General features: G+C 41.5%; 1 protein-coding gene across 1 annotated transcript; it reads right to left on the reverse strand.

Moving 5' to 3' along the window:
• Positions 1–489: 489 nt before the first annotated feature.
• On the reverse strand, positions 490–11,149 carry LOC128714597 (uncharacterized). The gene is made up of 5 exons (XM_053809470.1): positions 11,047–11,149; positions 4,633–4,713; positions 1,767–1,865; positions 1,129–1,190; positions 490–1,050 (listed from the first exon to the last, which is right to left on the reverse strand). The coding sequence occupies exons 1-5, from the start codon at positions 11,147–11,149 to the stop codon at positions 490–492; spliced, it is 906 nt and encodes a 301-aa protein (XP_053665445.1).
• Positions 11,150–13,325: the final 2,176 nt, after the last annotated feature.

The raw sequence follows: 13,325 nt of genomic DNA on the forward strand, positions 1-13,325 counted from the left end.
GTATCCGTTGCGTTCCCTATTATGTTTGCTACTGTCATCAAATTGCCCTTGCAGCGTGCTACGTTCATCGGTTCGTTTAACCCCAGTTTACTTTATTGTTTGCCGTCTCTATGCCTTGCATCTAATAAATAAAAACCCTCCCCGTGCTTTAGTTCACTAGTGTATGCGGTTCGTTCGTTGGTGCCACTTCCATGTAAAATTAGGTACAGCTTCATACCCGTCTATCGCCCCATTGCGTGGTTGTAGTATGGGACATTCCATTCAACGTTTCATTCCGTTAATTTTAACAATACCAGCGCACCTCCAAGCTACGCCAAAAGGTTAATAAATAGTACAATATCACATCCTAAAACCGAGCAAGAACTATTTACAACCACCTTCCGGGGCACACGGTTTGTGCCAGCAAAGAAGGAATAAGGACTTCTCATGTATAACCTCACTGTAACGTTTCAACAATATAATACACATTCCGCCATCAACACATCCACTCTAGTCCAGCGAAACATCGGACAGTTGGGCGGTTATTCGTTCCTTGTCGCGTTTGCTCACCGGTCGATTAGTTCGTCGTCGTACATTTCTTCGTCCGCTATCGACGGTAAGGCCCGTATCCTTTGTCTTTTCACTATCGATGGAGATCGATTCCGTCGGTATGGTTGTCGTACTAATTGGTACATCCGGTGTAACAACTATTAACATTCCTTCGGAGGGCTCTTCCTTTGTCTGAAGGGGCTTTTCCTCCGACACACTTGTACCCGTCCGTGGCTCGCTTGGCATCGGTTTAAACGGTGTGACGGGATTGTGCAGTGCTTTCAGCTGATTGATACGTGTCTCTAGCACTTCCGCTGGAAGTGTTCCGACCGAATCTTCATACTCGCGCTGTTTGTTCATTTCGTACAGTTGCTGAAGCTGATTGTAAGCACCTTCGTCCATGATCGGTGCCGGTGGCATTAGCGAATCTCGCAGCTTGTCCTTGTTGAACTGTTGCCTTTGTTTCGTTTGCTTAGACCACGCTTGCAACCAGGAGGTGGAACCTCCATTTCGGGTTGGATTCTTGACCGAAAAAAAGAAGAACAACGACATGTTAACAAGTGGTTGTTAGCTAAACACAGCTCATTACTGTATGCTTACCCGCACAGAGTTCGCATACTCGTCATTGTCGACGTAACGTTTGCTACTGCTCGCTGCAGCTCCTGAAAATAAGAAACATAAGAAATGAAAATGTTTGCCTGTTTCTCTTGGATACAGTTTGCATTTGGTTAAATGATTATCAACTAGAATTCAACATTAACATTAATAATAGGCGTCTAGGGAGCGCTGCGCCTTAACGTATGCAAAGTCAATTGATTTCCAAATATATTCTTTTATTTCCACTTGGGTAATTATAAAACAATAAGTCATCAAACACGTGATTGCATACTGTCAGGCGTTATCAACTAAAAATCGTTGCTGGTTATGCTTTGTTCCATTTACCTACAAAAGGATTGTTAGTATAAGGCATATTCGAATTAGTACCATTAATGAGTCATTACTGCCTCACATTAACATCTTGTCTTATTAAATTGTAAGGCAAACGTAGGCTTGGGTCCGTTCCCTCCATTAAACTAGTGCTCGTATTTGCATACTGTTAGGCGAACTTCCAAATCAATTCACGATTAAGCCTAACATTTCCGCGGAAAAATATTTCTCTACGGAACTTAGGATCAACCCAGACCTCACAACTGTATATCTATTAAGCTTTACAATATGTTATAACTGAATGAACTTACCAATCGGTCGCGTATTGAGCTGTGGACCCAATTCTAGCTGAACTTGAAAGTCTGCATGCTCCCCAAGTCGAAATCCGAAACCTATCCGCGAGTCCGTTCCTGGGGAAAGAAGAACACAAAACAGACAAATTCCATTTAAAAAACCCATCAGAATCAAGCGCACTGAGCTAACATGAGTGCCTTACAACCACATTTTACACGCTTTAAGCGATACAATCCAGAAAGACGTTAAAAGCCACAAATAACTTTTTCAAGGGTAACCTCGGGAAGTTCTTGGGTTGGTTAGCCTAACAGTTACGACATCCCCTCTTATTCCCCTTTCCGTTCCAAAGTACGAAGGTTAATGATGTGGCTTAAAACAAATCTGAACTGTCCACTGCAAGGTTGCGCACCGTATAATATTTCTGATGCTTTTCATTCATTTAGCCCACGAAAAGTAAATTGAAACGACAAATTCAAGCTTGAAGCGACTTTAAATCTTGAAAGCAACTGTCTTGCCCCAAGTTAATCGATCTTCTTCTGCATTATATTATCATTCAGCTGTCACATGAATGGATTTTTTTATTCGATTTTGATTAAATCTCAATCAATTTCAATTAGCTTCAGGCGAGTTCGATTAATAAAACGATCATAGCTGGATGGTTTACCCTTCATCTAATAAGACATGATCAGGGCCAGGTTTATCGATCTTCGTTCCTTTTGATATTGACTTCGTTTCTTTTATTATATTTCTTTCGTTTTTTGGCTACAGATCATCCCATGCGCAGACGTTTTGTCGACGATCAAACATGATTAAATAAACTTCAGAAGAGGAAATAAAGTGCGATCTTCAACTTTCCTCTTCGGGGATTACGGATGTCGTTTGCTCAGTTTCGTTTTCTTCTCTTTGTATTGTAACAAAAAAAAATAGGAGAGGGAAAGATGGAGAAGATATCACGAAGATGTTGTAATAATAGCCGTTTGAAATAATTATACTTTAGGGACCATATTTAAATCATCTTGGCAAAATAAGATCTTCCTGTGTACTATAATTTATAACTTGTTATACGTACAGGAGAAATTGATTTCTAATTTGTTGGCTTGCATAAGCTGCAACGTGCCACTAAACTCATGCACCCAACAGTACACATGTTCGCATGACATGCGACATGAGCCGGCTACTTCAGCGCCGCACAATTGATGTTTATTTGTGTCCCTCCCTGTTCATAAACATCCACCATACGCCGCCCCATCCGCTTTCCTTCCTGCTGATCCACTGAGCCGCCCTGTATCCGCCCCAAAAACCAACCCCGATCCATCAGTCCGGATGTCTGTCTGCAGCGGCGGATGCAAACAGAAAGGGAAAGTTGTCCCAACCGTTGTGTGGCAGTGTGTGTTGTGTGATCATCGTTCGGCGTCATCACCGGCAGCGTCATCGGATTGTGGTCAACGGTGTAGCTATCATCAAGATTCCGACATTAAAATGAAGGAGAAGCGCTCAGTATTAATGACAGAAACACCAACCATAACAAAAAAAAACTTCTTCATGATTAGCATTTTGTGCAGCCAAGTGCATCCGCTACACAGTGGAGCAAAGTGGAGTGGCGTTTTTCGCCAGACTGAATGTGGTTGAAGAGCAACCTGTGTCTCAAATGTATGTGATTAGCGAAAGATGACATTGGCAAGGAGTGAAACAGGTTGGTCACTCTAAACGGAAGCGATTAAGTACAAACGCTTCAATTGTCGATATTTATGATGGTTTATACATAATATTACAACAAGTAGTACAATGGTAGTTTTTATTGGAAATTACAAATGTATGGAGGATATACCTCAGAGACTTCAATGCTTCATAAAAAAAAGAACCTTAGATATTTCAAAAAGGACTTCTTCAAAAATAGATTTGTTAAATAAACAGAAAGCCAAGTACCTACGTACTGCTTGTTGTTGGTGTAATTTTCTCTTCTATATTTTAATGTTGCCAGAGTGCATACTGATGCGCAACGAGAATGGTGAAAGTGATATTTGCAATACGACATTGGGGACTCCACAAAATATTAATAGCCATGAGTCACCCGACACTAGAGAGGAGCAGTGTTGAATTATTTGTATGACAGATAGTAACATTATTGGTTGATATTTGATTTGTAAACCTTAATACTCTTGTTTTAAACCTACCAAAATAACCAAATAAATGTTTTTTGACTCATACTTGGTAAATCCGTTCACGGAGTCGCATCCGGTTTGCGACCAAATAGAGCCATCTCCGCCCACTGATCTTTATGATTCAGATAATCTAAACGACTCGTTTTCTCTCTTTCGAAAGCAAAGCAAAGGAATGTGTAATCTTGTTTTTGTATTTTTTCTCATAAGACCATTTCTTTATATTGTTTTATTTTTATTTAAAAATCTGTTGATATATCAACAAAAAAAAACCTGTTTAAATATAATAAAATTTTCTTTTTGCCCATCTGATTCGCGGATTATTAGCAGGGATGACCGCAATCCACCTCTATACGCGACCAAATAAACGGCCAAACAAGCTGTTGTTGAAAAATTACGAAATTAAGCACCTGGCCACCGAAATAACGGAGCTCACCCAGCGACCTACGCGTCTTTTCCTTTTTTTTTTCTTCTCCCTCTCCCGCTCACTGCCCATAATTCAACCATCTTCTTCTGTTTTGTTCCGACCACCATTAACCCTGTTTCCCCACCCAATTCCCAAATTTCCCTAACTTCTTTACGGGACGTTGGATGCACGATTGATCGAAAATTATATAATTTGCTGTGCGTTGCCCGATTTATGCCCGCTAAGCATTTCACCCCCAGTGAAATATTTGCATTCCCGTTTGGGGTTGGCCGGGTTCCGATTAAATTTCCGACTTACCTTTCTTGATCGGTGGAATGTTGGAATAGACCAGGGAAAGTATCGATGGCAGCTCCTCCGGCACGATGAACGCATTTGTGACTGGACGGTGCGCGAGACCGAGCGAGGCAAGAAAGGAAGGAAGAAATAGGGAAAATAAAATGAGTAATGACAGTAGGAAAATTTTTCGATGGACAATGCGGAATTACGGATGGATACATAAATGAAGCTTTTAATAGCCAAACCATGTGATGTTTGTGTCCATCTGCACACAAAAGTCTGTACGGTTCAGTTGATCGCTCGATTTGGGGGTAGGGGAACAAATGACGATTTGGTCGGAAGATGGACAAGATATCATGAGAAGAAGGCGATACAGCAGTTTGATTAAATTATTCAACCGCAAATTATAATTTCTGTATTTTTTGCGAACGAATTGCATAATTGTTAAACCGTTTCGCACACAAATCTCTTGCGGTGAAGGAGAAACAAAAGATGGAAAGATGCATGATTGGAACAAAATGTGCAATAACACAAAGTATTATGCCAACCGAAAAAGGAAAGGTGGCCAATTGCTACAGTTTGAGCCTTTCTTATCGGCTGAAGTTTATAATCTTTACCCATTTTAATCTTCATTTCTCAGGTTGCAGTGCTGTGCTCTAATACTTTCCCGTCAAACTTTAAAGACATTAATAATTTTTTATTATTCTACATCTCATTTGATAATTGTGAAGGGCTCAATAGGAGCTCAATGTAAACTCATCATCCTCAGTATGTATTCTCATTCAGCTGCGGGAATTTGAATACGTTATTCTCATCTACACTTTTTACAAAAATAAATCAAATGCTAATTCTTCACCTCATCCAATACATATTAAATTCTTATTCATCCATCTTAATTAAAGAAAATGCACAGCTTCATTACATGTTAAAGTATTCTGCGGGAAAGATCCCCACCCAACGACAACAACACAAAATGCTCACCATCATCTTCAACGTAATTCATCTTCATCAGCAGACAAACATTAAACTCTTCCCTCCTAATAATGACGTTATGGTACTCCCTCGAGAGCCTTCTTCATCCTAACCACGGAACTGTACATGATATTGATGGTTTCGGACCGTAGCTGTAATTCGCATCCAACGAAATTCAATCAATTACCACCGCTCAAGTGAGCTTAGCCAGTACACGCAGCGGAGAACTGGTATTTTTTAAGAAGCACATTTATCATCATGCTCTATTCAAACGGTGCTTAGAAGCATTGAGCAGATGATTCGAGAAAACATCACCATTTCGGACAAATTGCTCAACCATAAAAATAGCAGCAAACGGAAACACTACTGCTGGGCGTGAGAAATCTTAAATTGAGGTAATTTTTACTTCACTCTGCCCACGTTTACGTAACGTAGATCCGAAAACCTGTTTCCGTGCACAACCCTGACGCATTGCGCCACGTAAAAGGACACTACCGCCCAGCGCTGGCCTCTCACATTACATCCTTCGACAAGCGAATCCATCGGTACCAATTGCTTGCTTGCGGTGGTAGCGATAGTAAAGACCTTGGCACGTGAAACGCGGCACCAAACCAGCCACAGTCCACCCGACTTCGACTGCATAACGAAGGACTTAAACGGGCGGGTAGAGCAGGAACCTGTTCCGAAGCTGGGTAGGCTAGGCTGGAGTGTGAGTGGCCGGATTTTGCTACGTTTAATGTACGGAAAAATATTCACCACTCTATTAGCACCACTACCATCAATCAGTTGGTTGATCCAAGAGGAGGAGTGTGTGAGCCAAGGGAGACCAGCTTTTTCCGCTGCTCTGTGTGTGTGTGTGTGTTATTTTGATTTTAAACCACTTTGAAAACATCGCCGAGCCATGAAATGGCCTTTAATGCGGTGGTATGCGTTAGTGCTTAGCTTGCGGTGCTCGTTGTTTGGGTGAGTGCATACTAATAAAGTAGTTGAAAGTGAAAACTAATCGATCGGTCACGAAACTGATTAAATCAACGATCGACGAATGCCACCGCGGTGGTTTTGCGGAACGAATGAGACTTGGTTCCGCTATTGTTTCGGCATGGGGAGACTTTAATGAGACGCAGTTTTGCTGCCACTAAAAATGTAGATCACAGCGCAATGCATTTTGCAGTATGAAAACCCTTTTAATAGCACATACAATGAATCACAAAAAGTTCTATAAAAACAGCCCTTTTTACCATAAATTTACCATAATAGTTAGTGGAGAAACTTTTCCTTTCGAAATGCCGCAACGGTAACGATTGTGCTTCTTTCCACTTAGCACTAATGTGTCGTACTTCATGAAGCTGAAGTAATGTGGTAACGATCAGCGATCGTTTCGCTTTAAATGTCGCCTTCAAAGCTGCGTTTGGTGCAATCTGCACACGTGCTAGAGACGCTGCACTTAAGATTGATGCAAATGTTTGTAATGTTCATGCATGCGCATCTGACGCAAAGTGGGTCAACTCGTTCGCAAGAGAAGCTGCTGATGGCAAAACCTAAGTAGCAAGTCAAGACTTTAGTCTTGAGTGCATGAGTTTACCATTTATCCATTTCTAGTTACGAGCTGTCGCTTTAGTGATGCATTTTTCTACTAGACATATGGTTTAATTTCATTGAAGTTATTAATGCATAGAACAACCTATAATTTGCATAACTTTAGCTATAAATACTTATAACATTACATAAAAATAAAAAAAAATGGTTTCTCATGTGATTAAAATATGTTCATACAACTAAAATGCTTCATATGAGATTATTTCGAGCAGTTGAATTCAGTTTACCAAATGACTGTTATTTTCCTTTTTGTTTCATTTTCACATTAATTAATGAACCAAAATACACAATTTAATTATAGCTTAATCAAGCACGGCCCACTTACGTTTGACTCCGGCTGTATGTGCTTGCCCTTGTTACGCAATTAACAACATTAATTTTTTGTTGGTTCAACGACCGTCTGCAACAGCAGTGGATCACTGATCAAAGGGGCTACCCGGTCAAATACTGCCCCGTCTGACCTTGCGAACTAAAACCCTCACCGCACTCGCCGTTTTCACATCTTCCACATTGTGCAGTCGAACTCGGCTTCAGTTGGCCGTTTTTTATACTTATTCACATCATTTTAGTTTCAACCTCACGAGCGACGGGAAATTGTTTAAACCAGATTCCACGGCATGTTGAAAAAAATAAGCTAACCCACCCCAAAAGCACAACGTAACAGTAGCACCAAAAAATGGCTCCCCAAATGAGGCTACATTTTGCACGTCAAGTCGGCACACGGACACAGACTGCCTCTAGCAGTAGACGATGATGATGATGGCGATGATGATGAGGTTAGTGATGATGATTGCGATTATCGGGTGTGATCGCACTGATCACATTCATTCGACCGGTCAGTGCTGGCTCGCGAACGGTGTCAATGTCGTTCCGATTCGGGATTCGCTATTGAACCAAACAACCCAGCGCTTACGCACACGATTTAACGTGCGCCGCTGCAGCCGCTACAGCATAAACCGCATAAAGCTCGAGGTCATGTAACTTTACGAGCAATACGCGCCAACTTCTCAAGCTACACAACACAATGGAATTTTCGCTATAAAAAGTCATTTCAATCCATTAACAGTGAACGAACGCCGTTCTCACACAATGTGCACACTGTGCAGCGGTTTTATTATCACACGTACACACTTTTGCATTTGCTTTTACTTTCAATTTACGATTGTCCACAAGAGCAGGCTTGTGCATGTTGCAATCGTTGCGTGAGTTTAAAGGAAGCATTAGCGTCACATCATTCAACGCAGCGTCACAATGTGTTGCGGTTCTTCCCAAAGGGTCATCAACGTATCGCATGCAGACGTAGGATATAAACGTTTGCATTTCTCAACCCCATGCAACTATGCAAACATGCAACGGTGTGTTGAAAGCCCTCTAAGCATGAATATCGTTGATTAACTTGACACTTGCAGCAGCTTGACTTAGGCAGCAAAAGTTTAATTTCACTTTATATTAAGTTGTTTCGAAGTTTTCAACTTCTTTCAGTTTTACAATAATCTATTCCAGCAATAAGGAGCAATTTATTGAAGGATAATCAAATGACATGAATTGCAATTCATAAATTATTCAATTAATGATCTGTAGTATAACAAACATTATCTGTTCCTCTCTTAATCTTGCGTTTAAATCTCCTACTAAAAAAAACACCATCTCATAGAAATCAAACCAATAGATGTAAATTGAACGAGACTTCGCAATACACCTTCTATAACGCTATTACACGAACCCTTAATTTCAATAAACCCTCCAATATCTTCTCATTTACTAACCGAACCACTCCATTAAACACCCAAATGAACATCAATCAATCAATCAATCAAACACTTTACCCGAGGGCTTCATTTACCACCGGAGAGTTGCCACATTTATTACACCACCTTTCAAGCAAACCTTTCGGCTCCATTAGGACGCGTCGATAACAAGCTGCTCGATGGCAGTTTCCGTAGAGACATTAATATACGCACAGTTCGTATCCAACTCATCGAAACACCGCCGACGGCACTTCACGGGGTTCGGGGCAACATTTTTTTTATCCGAGCTTCAACCACTGAAGAAGCCGCCCCATGAGTTTGTGTTTGTGCTTATGGCTAGTGTGAAAGTGAAAACGTATTAGCGTTGATAAATGCGCCTCGTTCGTGCGGTTGTAGCGTCTGCTGCAGGTCAGCGCATGAATCGTGATGCTTCTTTCCCTTTCCTCTATAAAGAGTGGGTGCTAATCAAATTAAACATAAACCGACATCGCATGGAAGTGTTGATGGATTATAAAAGGTTAAAATATTGCCCAATTCCGATGCCCAGGGCGGTACGGTACGGTAGCACAACCTGTCACATACCTTTTCTGTATGCGTGTGTGTGTGTGTGTGTGAGTAAATGCAGTTGGCCAAGATGGGCATGAAATGTGAAAGATGATTTCTTAATTGACGAAAAATAAGACGATAATCAAATTTATTTTCACCGCCTTATTTGGAAGGGAAACTAGTTTCGAACGGAACTATTTGCCGCAAGCATGGGGTATAATGGAGGGTAAATGGTGACTGTTTCCGTTAGAGTTATTAACACATCTTAATAGGAATACACCAACGCATAATGTGAGACGAACGTGAATATCTGTAGTAAACGCACTTAGTATATGCCACAACTTAACTTCACATTCAATCTTGGTCACGGCACCAATGTTTTAAATTAATCTTGCTTGAGCAACAAAGCAAATAACCTGCAACGTAATTGTAATTTTATAATTTCCAATTTCATAACACAAACTCCCAAGAAATATTTTAAATATTCCATGGGATGATTCCAAGAGTCATCGAATTAAGACTTCAACACTACTGATGATAAGTTTTAATGCAAAGTATTGTTCTTGCATCTTTCAAAATTTTTCATTAATTGTAGTTCATGCCATTAATAAGCTTTAGAGCCCTCTGGCGTGTTTGGGTTGCAACGATCAACTCATCATCATTTATTTACAATAAATTTGAATCAGTACATCCTCTCATCGTGAATAACACACAGCAAAAAAAAAATGTTGATCGAGTTTTGCTTCCTTCAACATCTCACTGAACAACAATAACAAACCAAATTTGATTAGGCAAAAATATCGAATGTTTCGCACATGGAACCGCTACATACACACAGCACTCGCCTTTCTCCCTGCGAACCGATTGCACAATTCCGGTGTTATGCTTTTGCACAACCACTTGCCAAACAGTTGTATGAGCGGAAGAAATCATTTGTTTGTCTGGTTCGTTCGAACAGCAGCAGTTCCCGTTTTGTGTTAACAGTTGGCGTAAAAAATCGATCACTTTCGTCGTACTCGGCTATCAATGAACGTACGTACGTTTGTCACTGATGCCGGTGAGGATAGGGCATAAGGGAAAACGGAAAAATCATAATGATAGTATGCACCCCACGGTCGGGGCCCCAATTGCTCGATCGGTGGAAAAAGGGACGGATGTTTGTATGTACGGCGAGTAAAAGCTGCTCGTTACCCGACCACGGCAGCTACCCTGTTTTTCCGTCCATCGTTGGCATTTCCGCACCGAAAGACACACGTGCCGGAACGGACGGGAAAGGGACTTTGGTGGAAAAACCAGTTTAAAAGCCTTCATTTCCCTCCTTTCATTTTCATTTGCACACGTAATGCAATGCACTGCTGTAATGGGTCTCTGTACTATGGTAACGTGCTGTTGCACGATTGAGTCATACAACCATGTCCCGGTGAGGACTCCCAAGCAAAAGTGACTCTTTGCTGACCTTTCCGCAGCACCGAAGATATGGTGATGATGAAGAAAACCCATTACAGTAAAGTTGATTATCTTGACGCGCTGGTCTGTACTCGTCTGCAAACATCCCTGCCGTGGACACACTTACATGAAACGGCATCAAACGCTAGCAGAAACAGCATCAACAGCGATCCCAACAGTGGTCGTGGCCTCTGCCTGGCACGCAATCCAATTAGCGATCGTTTCATCATCGCCACGATCACGATCTTCGTCTCTTTGACACGGACGCCTCTTTACGCCAAAAGAGTTGCGCTGTGATATCGATGTGCGCAGCTGGATAAGCAATCGATGATCGGCAACGGTAGGTCTAACACCGGCTCAACACAATTACGCACACCATTTTTCCATTCAGCACCAGTACAACACCACACTATTTTTTGCTCTCTAACCGAACAACACTGGACTGCGCTGTTGGTGATCAGGAACAATGGGCACACACATACACACTGCACTGCACAATGTTGTTTTCCCCCGGTGAGGACGTGACCGAAAACGGGATTTTCTTTTGGCCACCTCAATCACCTCGTTTGACTGTGCCTGTTTTCCGGCCGCAGTGCCCGAGCGCGTGCAGTTGAAGACGCAATCTGTGTTCGATAAGAAATTTGAAGACGCACCCGCGAAAGATCAAGACCTCCCCACTTGATATTGCCGCGCGCAAGAGAGTAAGAGAAAAAATAACAAAACTTTCTCACTGCGGAATTTCGATTTCGAGCCAACACCACTTTGGGTCTCGGGCGGGTTCGTCTTCGTTTCTGTGGTTGCGCGGCGATCAACAAACACACGCCGTACAAATCCTGCGGCAGGAAACCGCCAGACGCGGTGCAGGTGAAACGATTTTCTTTATTGCACACGGCCGTTACCCAAATAAATACAAAACGAACACGGTCAACAACAGCAACAGCAACAACCATACATCACACACAACCTGAACAAGATCACGTTGATCGATTGTATTGCACACTTCACGGGGTCACTCGAAGAAACTGCGATTTCGCGGGGAAGCTTTTGCACCAAACTCACAAACACGCACAGGGAGGACACAAAATAATCGCAACAACCGATGGCCTTTTGCAAATGATCTCGCAACGATCCCGTGATCTCGCTGCTTGTGTCGATTGGGTGACGAGAAAGAACTGCACGGTACGGTAGACAACGAACCGCTTCGCTGGTTGGACTTTGAGTGACTGAAAACTGGTTGGTTTGCCGTACGCAACAACCGTGGCCGCACGGTGCAACACACCGACAAGCAACAGCTGTATGTGGATAGTCCGGTTGCGTTTGGAAATCCGCAAGATGATGTTGGTGGTGGTTATCGTGCTGTTTTCTCCTTTACGTTGTACAGGTTCAGGCACACTAAAGTGACCACCGATCTAACTTGTATTTTTGTTTGAATAATTTCATGAATACATTAAATGAAAAGAAAAATTAAGAAAATCTGTACAGGTCAAGTTTAAAATAACAAAATCCAAATAACATTTCATTTAAGTAGTTTTGGATAATTTAAACAGCGTTCTGTGTCTGCAGGCGACAACTGCAAATAATAAACAATGTTCTTAGAATAGTATCCCTTCAATTAAAATCGAAATGTTTTTTTTCTACAGAATATGTTTTATTTAATATCGAATGAAATGAAATGAAGAAGATCCACTGTGTAACTGTTTTTTATATGATTTTCAATTTTTGAATGGAACTTAAAAGCTTATTACGAGCGTCTGTACCTCTCTTAAGCAGCACAGAGACATTCCGAAAAAAAAATAATTTCTCTTCAGATGGAAACCTTTTTACTGAAGGATGCACTAAACGATAATTTATTAAAATGAACTATTTTAATTTTTGTTGTATAAGTTATTACAACTTGCATTTCATTGCAAAACGGAGAATAATTCATATACATTCCTACACCCCAGAGTCCATCACAAATGTCAAAAGGGGGAACGCACGAAGATGTTTTCGTTCGTTCCGATGTCTTCTTTTTCACCGACTCGCTACCGATGTTTGACGGTTGGCGTAATGTCAAACGGAACTATGGGACTAATGAGATACACATTCTGTCCAACATTCACAGCGGGACTACCGATTTGCAGCACACTTTACGGACAAATTATCATCTTGTTTACCATTCTGCAACAGGGAAAAAACTCAAAAACGTTCATTATTTTGTCGAGCTCGGACGTCGTGCTGGTGCGTCGGAGTTAAATGTTTTGTTTTTGATTGCAAAAGAAAAATTCTTACTGGTGTCTGACGCGGTTGTAGAGAAAACAGTAAGTGGGCTGTGTTCTTGTGCTCTTTTTCGTGTAGAACAGCTTATTTGCGTTCGTTTTTCGTGCTGGGAAATAGCAAGCGCAAAGCAGCATTCACTCCGTTCTG

Source organism: Anopheles marshallii, chromosome 3 (genome assembly GCF_943734725.1).
Source record: "Anopheles marshallii chromosome 3, idAnoMarsDA_429_01, whole genome shotgun sequence".
Lineage (NCBI taxonomy): Eukaryota > Metazoa > Arthropoda > Insecta > Diptera > Culicidae > Anopheles > Anopheles marshallii.

What these genes read in the sequence shown, in the direction of transcription:
- LOC128714597 (XM_053809470.1), bottom strand. Translation starts at nt 11,149, where the DNA reads ATGATGAAACGATCGCTAATTGGATTGCGTGCCAGGCAGAGGCCACGA. An exon ending in CATTCCACCGATCAAGAAAG is followed by an intron (nt 1,866 to 4,632) that starts GTAAGTCGGAAA and finishes TTCTTTCCCCAG; the next exon opens with GAACGGACTCGCGGATAGGT. An exon ending in GCTCAATACGCGACCGATTG is followed by an intron (nt 1,191 to 1,766) that starts GTAAGTTCATTC and finishes TCTTATTTTCAG; the next exon opens with GAGCTGCAGCGAGCAGTAGC.